General features: G+C 40.5%; 2 protein-coding genes across 5 annotated transcripts; one reads left to right on the top strand and one right to left on the bottom strand.

Moving 5' to 3' along the window:
- The first annotated feature begins 709 nt into the window (after window positions 1–709).
- chst14 (carbohydrate (N-acetylgalactosamine 4-0) sulfotransferase 14) lies at window positions 710–3,905 on the top strand. Its single transcript, XM_007550662.2, has 2 exons — window positions 710–1,254; window positions 2,372–3,905. Exons 1-2 carry the CDS (start codon window positions 958–960, stop codon window positions 3,197–3,199), a joined length of 1,125 nt encoding a protein of 374 aa, XP_007550724.1. The 5' UTR covers window positions 710–957; the 3' UTR covers window positions 3,200–3,905.
- On the bottom strand, window positions 3,855–14,876 carry cep135 (centrosomal protein 135). Of its 4 annotated transcripts, XM_007550664.2 has the most exons (25): window positions 14,295–14,876; window positions 13,998–14,188; window positions 13,738–13,905; window positions 13,520–13,661; window positions 13,328–13,412; window positions 12,350–12,478; window positions 12,031–12,246; window positions 11,878–11,943; window positions 11,638–11,788; window positions 11,326–11,555; window positions 10,567–10,722; window positions 10,339–10,473; window positions 10,143–10,220; window positions 9,910–10,061; window positions 8,919–9,034; window positions 8,643–8,797; window positions 7,887–7,942; window positions 7,609–7,777; window positions 7,416–7,526; window positions 7,135–7,320; window positions 6,421–6,630; window positions 6,109–6,311; window positions 5,887–5,991; window positions 4,721–4,846; window positions 3,855–4,578 (listed from the first exon to the last, which is right to left on the bottom strand). In XM_007550664.2, exons 1-25 carry the CDS (start codon window positions 14,405–14,407, stop codon window positions 4,557–4,559), a joined length of 3,471 nt encoding a protein of 1,156 aa, XP_007550726.1. In that variant the 5' UTR covers window positions 14,408–14,876; the 3' UTR covers window positions 3,855–4,556. The 4 variants fall into 4 exon arrangements, with proteins under 4 accessions (XP_007550726.1, XP_016526216.1, XP_007550725.1 ...); XM_016670730.1 differs by having other exon boundaries at window positions 3,924–4,846; window positions 11,335–11,555; XM_007550663.2 differs by having other exon boundaries at window positions 3,924–4,846.
- Between the last annotated feature and the right edge of the window lie 276 nt (window positions 14,877–15,152).

Raw genomic sequence — 15,152 nt, forward strand, 5'->3', positions numbered from 1 at the left:
AAGTATGATCCAGGATAAATGTGTCTGGCTGTAAAACAAAACAAAACAAAAAAAACACCCCAAGTCATTACGTTAAAATTATTTTAGGGAATAGGAATACTTAAAGAAAACTTAGATTATGCGACAGATTTATGTTGTTACCCTTAGAAAACCTGAATAATTTAATAATTTTACATATTTTTTTATTGCAGTAAGCTGAATCTGGATTTGGATGTAAAGAGTAAGTCTGGTTCATTATGGATGAAAAATCCTCTGAAATCTTAATACACACAGGAGCCGTGGTTAGGAATTAATGACTAAAATACAAATCACATGTTTCTTGCCTAAACTTCTTAGGGTGTTGAGACAGGAACTGAGTCGTAGGGTGAAACTTAAAACGGAAATGTGGGATGACAAGTTGTTATGACCAGCTGGGAAACTACATTTCCCAGAATCCCAGCAGGACATTTCTGAGAAGGAGTTGTGCGGACCACATTGTTTACAGTGGTGGTCTGCTGTTGACTCGCTGCTCAAATAAAAACATTCCTGGCAGTAAACACGTTATATATACACACTGACATTTTCTGTTTGTGTATTATTAAATGTTTAATATGGTTCGCTTTTCAGGTTAGCGATGATTTTGATGGTTTTATTTTGAAATTATTTACGTGTAGATGTGTTGAAAGTAAAGTACGAGAGAAAACTGGCAGAGAGGACTGAGATGTGATGTACTCCACCCACTGTAGTGTATATTTAGTGTGGGTTCTCCACCCTTTATGTGAATACTTTTCCGGGATTTTATTGTGATAGTCCGCACAGGATTTTGGCAAGACGCGCTTGGAAACTTAGTTCGAGCCTTAGAATGGGTACGTGGTAGGTACTGAGTGGAAACTTCCACACAGAACTGCCAGCATTTAAAAGTAAAAAAAAAAAAAAAAAAAAGCTGGTGGACACCGGAGAGACGAGCAGGACGCGGTCATGATGCTTCCACGCAGGCAGGACTACGGGAAGAGAAGGAGCGACGGCGTGCGGAGCGGCTCCGTTATAAACTTCAGGAGCGCGGGGAGCCCGGGCTCTGTCCGCCGCAGCTCCGCCCTGCTGCCCTCGGTGCTAACCTTCCTGGTGATCGTAGCCTCCGGAGGCCTGCTGCTCATGATAGAGAAAGGAATGCTGAACAGCGTGGAGACACCTTCTCCCCGGGGCAGCGCAAGGCGGCTGGAGCTCATCGGTGAGACCCGGAAATACGGTGCAGACGGCGCGGACGTGGACTCCCAGGTACTTCAAGCGTTTACCTGTATGGATCATCTTCTTCCAGCAATCGAGTTTTAGTTACTTTATTTTATTTACAAAACTAAAAAAAAAGAAAAAAAAAGACTTTTTTCCCCTCCCTGTTTTAAATTTTGCTTTAAACTGCTTTTTGTGTCATTAAACTTGTGCACACATTTCAAATTCAAAAATATTATCCAAAAATGGAAATTAAATGTACCTCAAATTTATAACATACTAAACACTAAAAAGTGTACCATTCATTTGTATCCAGTCAGTTCAGCTCTGCATTCATCTTCTCTCAGAAAACAGAGGTTTAAAAATAGTCAACACGGAAACTATTCATTGTGGACTTTAAAAATCTGTTTTTAATGGACAAATGGCTTGCAAAAGCCACCGTTTAAACAATGTCATAAGTTTGCCACAAGCCATGTAAAGGGAACAGCAGAGAAATCGCAGATTATTTTCTTTACGCCTGTATGCAAACCACCGTGACAGAAAACCCTTAAGACCCTCATCCCTGTAGTGAAACATGGTGGTGGGGGATGCTTTTCTTCAGCTAGAACATCAGTTTGAAGTTGATAAGATGGGAAGAGCTAAACACAAGGTAATCCTGGAAGAAAATCTTACAGGGCAGCAAATGATTTGAGACTGGGGTTGGAGGTTCATCTCAAACATGCAACTAGAGCTACAAAGGAATGATTTATGCCAAAACATATTCGTGTGTTAGTACGGCCCAGTCACAGTCTAGACATGAATCCAACTGGGAATTTGTGGCAAGACTTGAAAACCAGTCTGACTGAGCTCGAGCTGTTTAGCGAAGTTTCAGTCTTTGATCTTTGCAGATCAAAAAACTGATCTGCAGCTGTAATTTGAGCAAAAGGTGTTTTTTGTTAAATATACAAAGTTCTTACAGACTGGCTGAATATAGACGCATAGCACACTTTTGAGATGCTTAATTTTTTTTTTTTTTAAAAACTGTATATCCACTTGACTTTCACAATTACCTAAAAACCCAAAAATAGACGTATATTTGACGTTGCATGAATCAGAAAAAGTTCTCCGGGTATGAGTAGTGGTTCAAAATTTAAATTTATTTCACCGGTGGTTTTTCCTTCGCATGTAGATCCTCCAGGAGATCCGCAACCGCACCATCAGGACCATGTGCAGCCAGAAGAACATGCCCCACAGCGTCTGGTCCCTGAGCCCCCTGCAGAGGAAGACGGTGCTGCAGCACATCCTGGTGAACGACGAGTACCGCTTCCTCTACTGCTACGTCCCCAAAGTGGCCTGCTCCAACTGGAAGAGAGTCCTGAAGGTCCTGAGCGGAGCCTTGGAGAGCGTGGACGTCAACATCAAGATGGATCACCGCAGCGACTTGCTGTTTTTGTCCTCCCTGAAGCCTGAGGAAATTCGCTACCGCCTCAAGCACTACTTCAAGTTCATGTTCGTGCGGGAGCCCATGGAGCGGCTGCTTTCCGCCTACAGGAACAAGTTCGGAGAGATCGAATCCTACCAGAAGAAGTACGGAGCGGAGATCGTGAAGCGCTACAGGAAGGGCCGTGCCAAGGATGCGTCCGTGACGGGAGACGACGTGACCTTCGGAGAGTTTGTCCGTTACTTGTTGGACGAGGACGTGGAGCGCATGAATGAGCACTGGATGCCCATTTACAACTTGTGCCAGCCCTGCGCCGTTTCTTATAACTTCATAGGCTCTTATGAGCAGCTTGGAAGGGACTCGGAGTACGTGCTGCAGCGCATTGGGGCGCCGCCTTTTGTTCACTTCCCGGAGAGGCAAACGTGGTACAAGCCCGTCACCACACAAACGTTACACTATTACTTGTGCACTTTGCCGCAGAAGCTACTCAGGGAACTCCTGCCGAAGTACATTTTAGACTTCTCTCTGTTTGCTTACCCCCTCCCAAACACAACCACTGAGCACTGCCGGCATTAATACATGTTCCTTTTTCTGGTTTTTAAATGTTTATATATATATATATATGTATAGAAATTCATTTTGTATTATTTTTATTCCTAAGGAAAAAAAGTATTATTTTAAGAGATGTTAAACATGTACTTCTGATGTCACACCAACCACTAAAGCTTCAAAAAGGTCATTGAAACCTGTATGAATTGTTACAGTAAATAGGTCACAATTGTGTCAGCTAGTTCATTACTGGCATGGATCTTAGTAATTTAATTATTTTAATTTGTCTGAACTGTTGTTCTTGTCAGGTTGGAATGATGAAACAACATTCAACTTCAAAGAAAAATTAAACAAACGTAATATATTTTCTCTAACCCGCTAATTAGCTAGCTGCTTAAAATGAACCAGCTGTGGTCAAATATCTGGCTGAATATTTGACCATTCTTCTAACATGGAGTGTTAGAATACCCACTTATATCTTAGTTTCAAACTATTTGTTGATTTGAGGAGAAGTTTGAAGGTAGTTCACCTTTCATCAGTAATCCATCTAATTTGTGCCATGTACCAGTACCCTTCAAAATCATTCTACCATTTCTGATAAGAGGACCAGAACTATGCCAGAACCATCTTGATGGCTATAGGTACCCCGCTGCCAAGGTGCAGCTTGCTTAGAGACATTTGACCAAATATTTTGGGGTGTATTTTGTTTAACTTTGAACATGTGTAGATTAGGGGGGGGAAAAACCCAACCTAAAAGTTCAGCTTTATTTGCACCCAGTTCTGTTCTAAAATAAATTTTGGTGCATGTTGTGTTACCAACACTCTGCCAAAAACTAAATTACAGAACTTTTATACTTTTAAGTCAATCTAATGTTCTAATCTTGGACAGCGATGTCCCTCCCCTCCTCTTACTTCTCATGGAGCATTAAACTGTTACCATCTAATGAAACTGAGAAACTTTTTTTATCATGTACACCATTTCTTGTTTTGATTTTTTTCAGTCCCTTTATTTTACAAATAATTTATTAATATATATATATATATATATATATATATATAACAAAAATATTAAGTATAATCCACAAAACTCAACATTTTAATACTCAAGTACTTGAGGTTAGGAAAGCATTTCATTTTTAGACATGTTTGTACCTGATGCCAACGCCCTAATGATGACGTGAGTCGAGTTAGAATAGGAAAAAAAAAAGTTTCACAGCAGCTCTTTTTCCCCCCCATGTCCTGAGACATTGTTTAAGTTAACTTTAGCAGGAATGCTGCAGGCTACTACTTCATGCCAAGATCTGTGGAAGCCTTCATACTTCATGTCCAGACTTAAACTTCAAGTGTTTATCTGACTCACTGCAACTTCACTTGTCGTTAGCTGTTAATCCTTGAAGCTAACGCTCCTAAAAGGGAGAAAGGGAGGGGGGAAAAAAAAGGGTTTCAGCATTTAGGGTTTAAACATAATAAAAATGTGTCATTTGCAGTTTGAAACAAAGGACTTTATGTAAAAAAAAAAAAAAGTTTATGATCCTGACCAAACCGTACTTGTCTGAGTGTTCATGACTTCGGAGGACGGAGCGTTCTGCAGACGTGTGGTGAGAGCCGCTGGATGAGCTCTGGAGAGGCGAAAATGACAAACCCTGCCTACGCATCTCCTGAACCGCTCTTTCACTGAGGAGAGAGGGACAATGCCACACATCTTAGGACTAAACCTTTAATCTCCATTTATTTACATTCCTGTACATGCAGCTGCACGTCAGTTATCTGAGCCAAACATTAGGATCTACAAGTATTAAAATCTATATTGATTAGTAAATTAGGTGATTGTCAAAAACTATCGGGCGTATTTGAGATTTATTCATTTAATTTCTGACTGACCAAACTAAATCTACAGCTAACATTTAGAGGGGGAAAAAAACCTCACCTGTTTTCAACATAAATATTTAATAAACGATACAAAAATACACCCATTTTGCATTTAATTAACTCAGTCATGTCCAACAAAGAGTAAGAGAAAGTACAAACTTAAGAAATCCCTGGAAAAAAACCTCACCTGTTTTCAACATAAATATTTAATAAACGATACAAAAATACACCCATTTTGCATTTAATTAACTCAGTCATGTCCAACAAAGAGTAAGAGAAAGTACAAACTTAAGAAATCCCTGTGGAATTGCATCAAAATCGCCCAAGATGATCCACTTTATGTATCTAAAACGTCATGTTTTCCTCACCCAGAGTTTCTACGCATTTCCTGTTAAAATTCAACATTTTCCAGGATTTTCAAAGTGTTTTGCCCTTTTCAGTCATTTTTAAAGTATTAGTAAGGAGGTAAGCTGTAAGTGTACTTCAGAAATTCTTGCAGTGGTCAGGACGAAAAAAAGACAAACTGACCAGACAGGTAAAAAAGTGATGGATGGACTGATTGCTTCAAAGGCAGATGGATACGGTCGACTTGAGAGAAGCATTGATTAATTGGATGGATGAACAGTTACAATTGCTAAAAAAAAAATGGATTTGAAACAAGGATAGATCAACATAGATGATGATTTCCTGAAACCTGAAAAATACTCAAATAAAATTCAAAACTTTTCCAGGCTGTGTTGGAGTTCTGTTTCTTTTTCTTTTTATAATAGCTTCAATATTTCCAAGTGTCAGCAGATGATGCGACAGTGAAAGATTTCCCCCCCCCCCAATATAAATAAACTCACCGTTCAAAGCGCTCTGTGGTCAGCTGTCTTTTCAGCACGTCCATCTCTGTTTGCATCTGAGACACTTTCCCACGGAGGTGGGACACATCTCTGGTGTTCTCTGCGCTTTATGCACATACGAAATAAACATTCAGCATCCTTTTTTTTTTCTCTTTTTTTTATTAAAAAAAAATATTTTATTGAGCTCAAAAACCAGTAAAGTGGACTGGATTTGTCTTTTACTTTTTGCTGTCAGCCAGAGCGAGCTTGTCGCGCAGGGCTCTCAGCTCGGACTCCCTTTCGCTGGCAGCCAGGTGCTTCTCGAACTCTTTTTGCCGATTGGTGGACAGCAGCGTCTCGAGGTTGCGAACCGTCAGCCTCTCACTGGCTAGTTGCCTCTTCAGGACCTCGATCTCTGATCGAAGATCCTCCAGTTGTCCAGTGATCTGAGTACAGGAGAACAAAAAAAAACATCACAAAGAATGCAACAAGTGTAATTATGATTATGGTAGATGGAATTAAATAAAAAAAAAAAAAACACAAAGTCTTGTTCACCCTCTCTAGCTCCATGCTCTTGGAGGTCAAATGTCGTGCAGCAAGTTCCTTTCCAGAGTCTAGTTTGACACAGAGTTCCCTGACAGAAGCCAGATCAGAAATGAGTGCTGCCTTCTCCTCCTGGGCTTTGTACAGGTCCTCCTGTAGCTGGGACATCCCACGGGTCAGAGAGGACACCTGGGCTTCATAAGCTTGCAGCGCCTGCATGTGCTGGAGGGACAGAAGGAGGGGGAAGCCACGTTAGGATACTGATCACTTCAGTTTTATTACCGATTTTGATCTAAAAAAAAAAACAAAACAAAAAAAACCTTTAAATATATGCTCGGAGGTAGAGATGCCAGTTATCGATTATTGAATTAATCTAAAATTTATGTATCGATCCGTTGGTAAGCGGACATTTTCTTAAACACTTGAGTTTTTTCTTATTTCAAGAACGTTGACAGTCTTTCCATAAAATGAAATGCTACATTTTTCATAACATGCTGAATACAAGAAAATAATGTTAAAACGTAATACCTTTTTTTTAATCAGGTACATTAAATGTCTGAACAAAGAAAATTGTGGTTTTCTCACATTATTAAACTTAGAAGTTGCTGGATAGAAAAATAAAAGATGAAAATAATAATATAGGTGAAAATGTGCAGCACTCAAATTAATCATACGTGGATCGTTTGTATCCCTGCTTGGAGCTAATTTTTTCTTTTAATGCTTCACCTGTTGGATCTCTTTCTCTTTTAGTCTGACGGTCTCCTGGAGCTGCCTGCGCTCTGTGTCCAAGGAGAGCAGCTCCAGGCGGATGGAGTTATTGAGGCCTTCTGCCTGGTGCAGTTTCTGCTCCCATTCCTGCATCCCAGAGTGGGCCATCCTGAAGCGCTCCAGCAAGTCTCTGTTCTCCTGTTCCTGGGGATCACCGGTTAAACAACAGAAAGTTTTTCCACAGATGACAGAAACTAGCAGAACAAGCCAAAGCTACAGAGACGAGAGCGTGGCCTTACCTTTGTGGCCATCAGTTTCTCTATTCTGGACACTTCAGAAATGTACGACTGGACCCTGGAATTCAACTCGTCCTTCTCTTGCAAAGCCTCCTCCATTTCTAAATGTACAACCTGGACAGAGAGACATTTCTTTGGTCTGTGTTCGACTTTCTAACAACAAAAGACAAAAGTGGGGTTTAAAATCTCCATCTACTTGGTTCTCCCTGGTCATAGTGGCCAGGTCGTCCTGCAGCCTCCTGTTTTCTCTCAGCAGGACTTCTTTGTCTCTCTGGAGAGCAGGCAGCTCCTCCTGAGACGAATCCAGCTGCCTCCTCAGACTGCCGATCTCCCGTTCTCGACTCTTCAGCGCTCCTTGCAGCTGACTGAACGGAAGACAGAAATCGCATCAATTTCACCGTTGAGAAAAGGGTAGCGAGCTTACCGCAACGGCTTCTGCTGCCGAAATACGGCTCAGTTAAAAGCGGTACTCACGCTAAGGAATTGTCCATATTTCTGACGGTGAGTCTCACGTCTTCGAGGGTTTTTTCCTGGGAACAGCCAAAGGATTGCTCGTCATTAGTTCTCATCAGAACCCACTGAGACATTTACAAATTACAGTATTTATTCCAGATGATTACGTGATGATGTGATGATTAGTAAATCACTGATTAAAGTCATTTAACCTTGATTTCAGCTTTGAAACAAACCGCAACTGGCCCACGAGCAGATCGGGGGCCAGATTCAGTTTATAACAGCGTTATTATTTATTATTACTTCTTCCTGGTCAAGTCAGCCTCTTGCTGCAATTAAGGAAAAAAACAAACAAACAAAAAAAAAAAAAACTCAGATGGGTTGAAGTTGGTTTGACTGTTTGCATTGAATGAGTGAGGATGGAAACAGTTTTTCTGCCGCAAAGTATCATTTATATTTGGAATTTTTATGAACTCAACCCGGAGGATGCTTCTCTTATTTTTATAAACTAAACTCAGCGAGAGCTTTTTGTTTTTAGCGTGTCAAGAACATCCGCCTCAAAAACTGCTGACACTCCATTTTTTGAGCTAATTATGATGCAAGAGCAGCCATGACGCATGTTGTTCCAACATTTCACTAGCTTAGTTGTTGATATTTGAACATCCTAGATAATTTCTTGACGCACACACGAAAAATAAACAAACAAGCTTTATCTGAAAATTGTGTTTCTTTGACAAAAACCTTGTAAACGAAAAGTGCTGATGAATTTGTTGGTACCTTCTGGGACAGGTCATCCTGGAGAGCAACCAGCTTCTCTGTCTTTTGATCCACCTCGTCCTGTAGGATGTCTTTCTCTCTGTCCAGGACACAGATCGACTTCTGGAGAGTTTCCACTTCCTCATTCCATTTGGAGCTCTGCTGACTCAGCTCCCCTATCAGGAAGAGGACAAAAAAAAGCTAACTTTTAAGCTGCTGCATCAAAAAAAGAAAAAGAAAGAAGAAAAAAAAAAAACAGAGTTTTGAAGGTTTGCAACATCTGGCGGCTCAGCACACCTAATCTCTCTTGAAGTTCTCCGATCTGCTCGTGGGCCAGATGCAGTTCGTTTATCTTCACTGAGAGTCTTCGCTGGATGTCAGACAGCGACTGCTCCATCTGCTCCTGCACCAGTCTACATACACAACAAGACATGTGAAATTACAAATCTTTCTTGTCCTAACACAATTATAATAACTTTGAAAATGAATTTAACAATTTGACGGATCAAGCTAAGATGCACCAAACAACGACAGATCAAAAATCATAAAATGTTCTCTTGATTGGCTCTGATTCAAACTGTTTTTTCCCCCTATTCATTAAATGAATAAAGTTTTAAAAGTGATGATAAAAACCATTTACCAGTACTTGTTTTATAGGTAACTGTGTGTCAAAGTAATTACAGCCCCACAAACACAAACACTGCTCTTGAAAACATTCCCAGTTGTAATGCACTACTTCAAGACACCAGTCACATAAACACTAAACTAAACCATAACTGCGTTTAATATTTTCAAATGTATTGATAGTCATCAATAGTAAAACTACCAAATCTAACAATGCAGACAGTTTGAGGGTTTTAAAAATTATTAATTGGAATTTTTCACAACTTTGAATCAGAATCCCTGTAAGAAATTTATGGCGATTAATGATAAAATTCCAATCCTAATTTTGAAACATTTTGTCTTCAGTTTAAGAGAAAAGCAAGAAATCAGACAAAGACAATTGACAGTTGATTTGATGCATAAATGAAGATTATCATTGAATTACTTCATTTCCTGTAGAATTCATAATTAGCACTTCAATCAGTGACTCTTGCCTCTGAGCTTTATGGGATATGGTCCTCAAAAATTGAATAAATTATATCAGGGGAAAAAAAAGAAAAAAAAAAGAAAAACATACTGGAGACAATTGGTAATACATTTTCATAAAAATGCGATATTTTCCTCAACAGCAGATTAACAGCGGTGCTACAGTAGCTGATCCAAACAGGAAACCGGCATGTCGTACCTCAGACTGTTGGCCTCGGCCAATCTCTGTGCCACTTCTTCCGCGGCTTGGACCGAAGCAATGGAGCGAACCTTCAGCTCTCCCTCTACGGCCTCCTTGCCCTCTTTCAACAGGCACACTTGAGCCCGCAGGTCCAACCTCTCCCGCTCCAGCTGCACCCCAAAAGAACTCCAGTTACAGCAGAAACATAACGCATCCGACAGAGAAACTATCAGAATGACGATCAGACTCACATTCCTGACAGTATTCTCCAACTCGAGAATCCTCCTCTCGTCTCGCTCTCTGTCAGTGAGCGCTGACATCTGGGCATCCTGCAGATTGATAGCAGTGACCTTATAAGCGAGTAAACAAGTGGGCTGTTTTTTGTTTTAAATCAGTTAATATCTAGATTAGCTTTTAAAAGAAACCAACTGATCAGATAAAGTTTACCTTTAGCCTCTCCATCAGCGAGTCCCGTTCAGAGGTCATCTGGTCAAACTTCATCTCCACTCGTCTCGCCTCCTCCTGCATTCTGCAGTCGGACGACAGATCTGCTCTACGGGCCGACATTAGGTCGTCTTGAGCCTGAAAGAGCCAGAATAAGTGGAAAATTATGCAGGATAGATTTTTTTTTTTGTTTTTTAAATTAACATATTCTGATGTGTATTGAAAACGTACCTGCTTCAAAAGGGTCTTGAAGTGGTCTCTCTCATTACTGAGGACTTGAACGTTGTTCTGAATGTCCTCCATCTGCCTCTCAAAGTCCATCAGAGCGGCCTTGAGCTCATTCTTTTCTTTGATTACAAGGATCAGTTCTGGGTCTGGAACACTTCCCTGAGAAATGGCAGATTGTGAAGAGACGTTTGGCATCGATTTTGAAAGATCTTGTACTCTTTAGTTTTTCCAACAAAAGTAACAACAGCTTTTCTCAAACCCACAGGGTTCCTCTACGGCCTCAGTCGTTGGCCTGTTTAGTTCCAGTTTATATTTCAAACATTTGATTGAGAAAGGTTCTCTGTGTTTTTTACCCCAAAGTTTTTAAAAGTCGACAAAGTCTCAAGATCTTAGTTGCTTCAAGTTAGGTTACGTCTCACTGAGGTTTTGCGAGGTTCAAAGAAACAGAAGCATGATACTAAAAAGCATCTAACAAGGAGACTCTCTGCTCTTAGTGTTATGTGACATTTAGGAAGTATAAATAAATTGGGTAATTCTAATTAAATTTTTTAATTCTTTAAATATTTTCTTCTTCAGATTTTGGCTTTTGTAGCATTAATTCATATTTTAATGAGTTGGACACCTTTGTTTAAATTCTAGTTTACCTTGGTATGGGATAAAAGACAAGTTTTCAGTTTCAGAGGAAAAGCAACCTTTCAGATTAAGGATCAATTGGGAAAAACCTGTTAATAAATAAACCAGAATAAAGTTGTTAGCAGCAACCTTGGTCACTTTGCCTTTCGGACTCCTGCCTCTCTCTGGACTGCGGCTGGGACTCGAGCCCTGCCCGCTGGCTCCTCTGGCTCTCTTGTACCGCTCAGCCTCTTGGCGGTAGAAATCCCTCTCCTCCTCTAGACTCCTGACGAAGGCGTCCAGACGAGATGGGGAACGCTCCCTGCCGCAGACGCCGTGCTTAGTACGGAAAGCCTCCAACTCCAGCACCAGCTCTTTCTCTAGGTAAACGCATGTCAAGTCACCGCCGTTACAAAAACATGACGCACGTCTCGGCGACGCGTACAGCAAACCGCTTCCTACCGGCCGCCATCATCATCTCCACTTTCCTCTGCAGCCTGGTCTTGTCGTCCTCCAGGAAGTTCACCAGTGCCTCCATCTTTTCGTTCTGCTCCTTCAGCTCCACCAGCTGATTACTGAAGCGGTTTCTTTCAAACTCTGCTTCGGATTGCTCCTGGATTCGAACGTTACGTTGAATCATTTATATTGTTAGAAAAAAGCAAAAAACAAATAAATCATCTTTATAACATCTCATATACAAACCCTTCTTGTCAGTGTGACAACATCCTCAAGGTCTTCAATGATTTTCTCTTTCCTTTGAATTTCTTTCTACACAGCAAAAAAAGTAAAAAAAACATTGTTTTACAAGAGGTGTTTATAGTCAATTTCACATTTCCATCTTACACATTCTCTCACTTGTGCTTTTTGTAGCTCTATATCAACATTTTCCAACACGCGCTCCTTGTCCATCTCCATGCACTGTGCCAGGTGATCTATCTGCGTCAGCTCCTCGCACAGCTCCAGGTTCTTTAAGGAGAGGTTCGCCACCTCTGTGGAGGCGTCCTTCTTCGTTTGCTGCAGTCCCTCTATCCTGTCCTGGAGGGTACTGTTGGCCTCCTGCAAGTACTCGATCTATAAAACACAGAGCAGACTACGGTCACAAAGAATCTACCAACATCACAATCGTTTTCTGCAAATTTTGTATTTTCAAATCGGTATTGACAGCTGAACTTGCCTGGAGGTTGAGATGAGCGATCAGTTTTTCGTTGCTGACATTTTGGGCTTCTAGGGAAATGACGTCATAAGGCCGCCCTCCGTGAAGTAAGCGGTTCAGACGCTCCACCTCCGTGTCCCTTTCGTCCACCTTTCAAAGAAACGCCTCGATAGATTTAAACTAATTTCTACGCGGCCAAACAATCAGGGCTTGGATTAATCGCGGTGAATCGATTGCTATAATGTAATCGTCAACTAATTTAAAAATTGATTAGTCGTTAACTGGAATACACAGACTCTAAAAAAGGCAATTTGTTGAAAGAACAAAACTAGGGAATAATTAAGCTAGAACTGTACAAAATATATATACATATCTGTACATTTCACATGCAAGTTAAAAAGAAAATCTTTGTCTGCAAATATGAAATACCAATCACTCAAGTGGAATGGTTCAAACTCCTATTAAAAAAAGGAACCATCACCATTATGCACCTTTTACTAACAAATTATTAGTCAGCTGATAAAAAAAAATAAAAAATCAACAGATTACTATTTGCTGTATTAATGTTTGGTCAAGCAGAAAGGGCTGATGTTTTTAGTGGATGTGGTCGATATTGACTTAGAATTTTATCGCAATATTTTGTGCTACTGTTGTGATAATGATAAAGTTTATGGAAAAATAAAATAAAAAAAACAAAACCGCACCTTTTGCCATCAATAACTGAAATTTATTGCGACAATAGATCAAAATTTTTCACAATGAATGATAGTAAAAAAAACATTTTTACTGCAAATGCATCCTTTGCTGCAAATGGACAAGCATACGATAAAATGTTTATTTCCTTATTTTAAAAAATTATTGAATTATTTAATTGCACCTTTCAAAGTAATGGTAATATTGTATAAAAAAGGCCTCAATAATCAATTAACTGTCAGAATAATTGATAACTAATATAATCATTACTTGCAGCCCTAGACGCATAAATTAGTTTTCCCTCACCTGAATGCTGAGATGTTTTATAGTTTCTTGGGAATCTTCCAAGTCGAGTTTGAGGTTGGCAATGTCTTCCTGCAGTTCATGGATCCTACAAATCAATGTTATCATGAGCTGAGGGGAATTGATGCAATTACCATCAAGGAAACTGCTTTACAAAGTAAAATTAGCATGACTCTTAATAGTATAAAAGCAAACCTTCCATCAGCTAGTTGCAGTAGGTCAGCTACATATGGATCATCGGGCTGTGGGACAGGATAGGCTGATATATAGGAAGGAGGTGCAAGCTCATCAATCTGCATTCTCTGTCGTCTGAAAGGAATACTGCGCATTTTCCCACCTATGAAGGCATGAAAAGGGATTTAAGTGTGCGTATGAATGTCAAATATCCCTTCCTTAATGCAGCCACAGGTTACCTGGTGTCTGCACAACGGCTTGCATGTTCTTCTCCTGCAGCTGTTGGATCCGCTCAGCTTTAGCCCTGCTGTCCTTCTCCAAGCTGCGCACCTTATGCACATACTGATTGTTTAGAAACTTGAGATCAGATGTCTCGTTGTCCAGCTTCCTGATTTGTAATTTAAGCTCTAGAAAGAGAAGATTGTGAGCACACTTTAAATCTAAAGGTTATAAAAGGATTTTGTTTTTTGTTTTTGTTAAAGGAGGACTCCATCCTTACCTCTACAGAAATGATCTTTCTCCTCCCTCAGTTTCAGGAGCTCAAGATGCATGCTGTTGTTTTCCTTGACCAGTCTGGCGTTTTCTGCCTTGTAAGGCTCCAGCAGAGCATCAACATTTCGGCTCTCTTTCTCAGTCTTTCCTGCTGACAGTTTGGCATTGCGGAGGCTCTCCGTTGTGTGGACCAAGTCGCTGCAAAAAAGAGGGGATTGACGGGATGGGAGGTAGCACTTTTAAAAACCTGTGATTTATTGGTGGAGGTTAATAATGGCTTAGCAGGTGCAGAGGGGTCCTTCACCTGAACAGTTTCTCCACTAGCGGCAGCGACTCTATTCCGAGAGTTTGTCTGTAGCCCAGCTGATCCAGACGTTTCCGCAGATTGACAAATTTCCTCTCTGCGTTGCTGCTCATTTTTGTACTGCTTGCAGTTCGCTAACTAGTGCTTTAAACCCCACGGGTTCATTTATAAAGTAGAACTTTAGAGAAGGCAAGGGGATATATTACATAGCTTTATTGCTAATTGCACAAATTAATAAAGCTAGCATTTATGAGCAAAACACAATTAGCTCGTTTTGCTATCCCTTGGTCTCTGAGGAGACATCGAGCTAGCTACTGGTAAACAGTTTGTGTAGCGGCGATTAGCTTAATAAACGTCAGCATAACGCCACATTACCCATTACGGTGCCACTCCTCGCGTTAACAGCTAGTCGGGGCTTCTTTTAAGGCTGCGTGGGATTTACAAACTACGTAAAATAAGGATAAACGTGTTGAAATTGAACGGTTTCCGCGGTAAAGTGGTTTGAAAAGAGCGCCGTTGATCTCTGGTTTGGATTCGTCGCCATGGAAGTAGAAGGCCCGGTGAACGTCGAGGAGCGCGTGTTTTGTCAAACAGGGTTGCCCTGGTGGAGGGCGGATTACATTAGTCGTATGTCAACGTTTTAGCCATATGTTGAGTGGCAATTCTGCTGCAACACATGGAAAAATTATGGAGCCAACATAAAGGCAGCTTGAAATAAAATGTAATTCTGGAAAAAAATTTTTTTGAAATGTTTAAATTCGGCGTATCTATGCCTTTTCATTAAAAAAATCCGTTCATGTCAGTGTTGAGGCAGTATGGCATTATACGCAGTTGAAACATAAAAAAGAAACTCCCTGC

This window comes from Poecilia formosa, unplaced genomic scaffold (genome assembly GCF_000485575.1).
Source record: "Poecilia formosa unplaced genomic scaffold, Poecilia_formosa-5.1.2 Scaffold37, whole genome shotgun sequence".
Taxonomy (NCBI): domain Eukaryota; kingdom Metazoa; phylum Chordata; class Actinopteri; order Cyprinodontiformes; family Poeciliidae; genus Poecilia; species Poecilia formosa.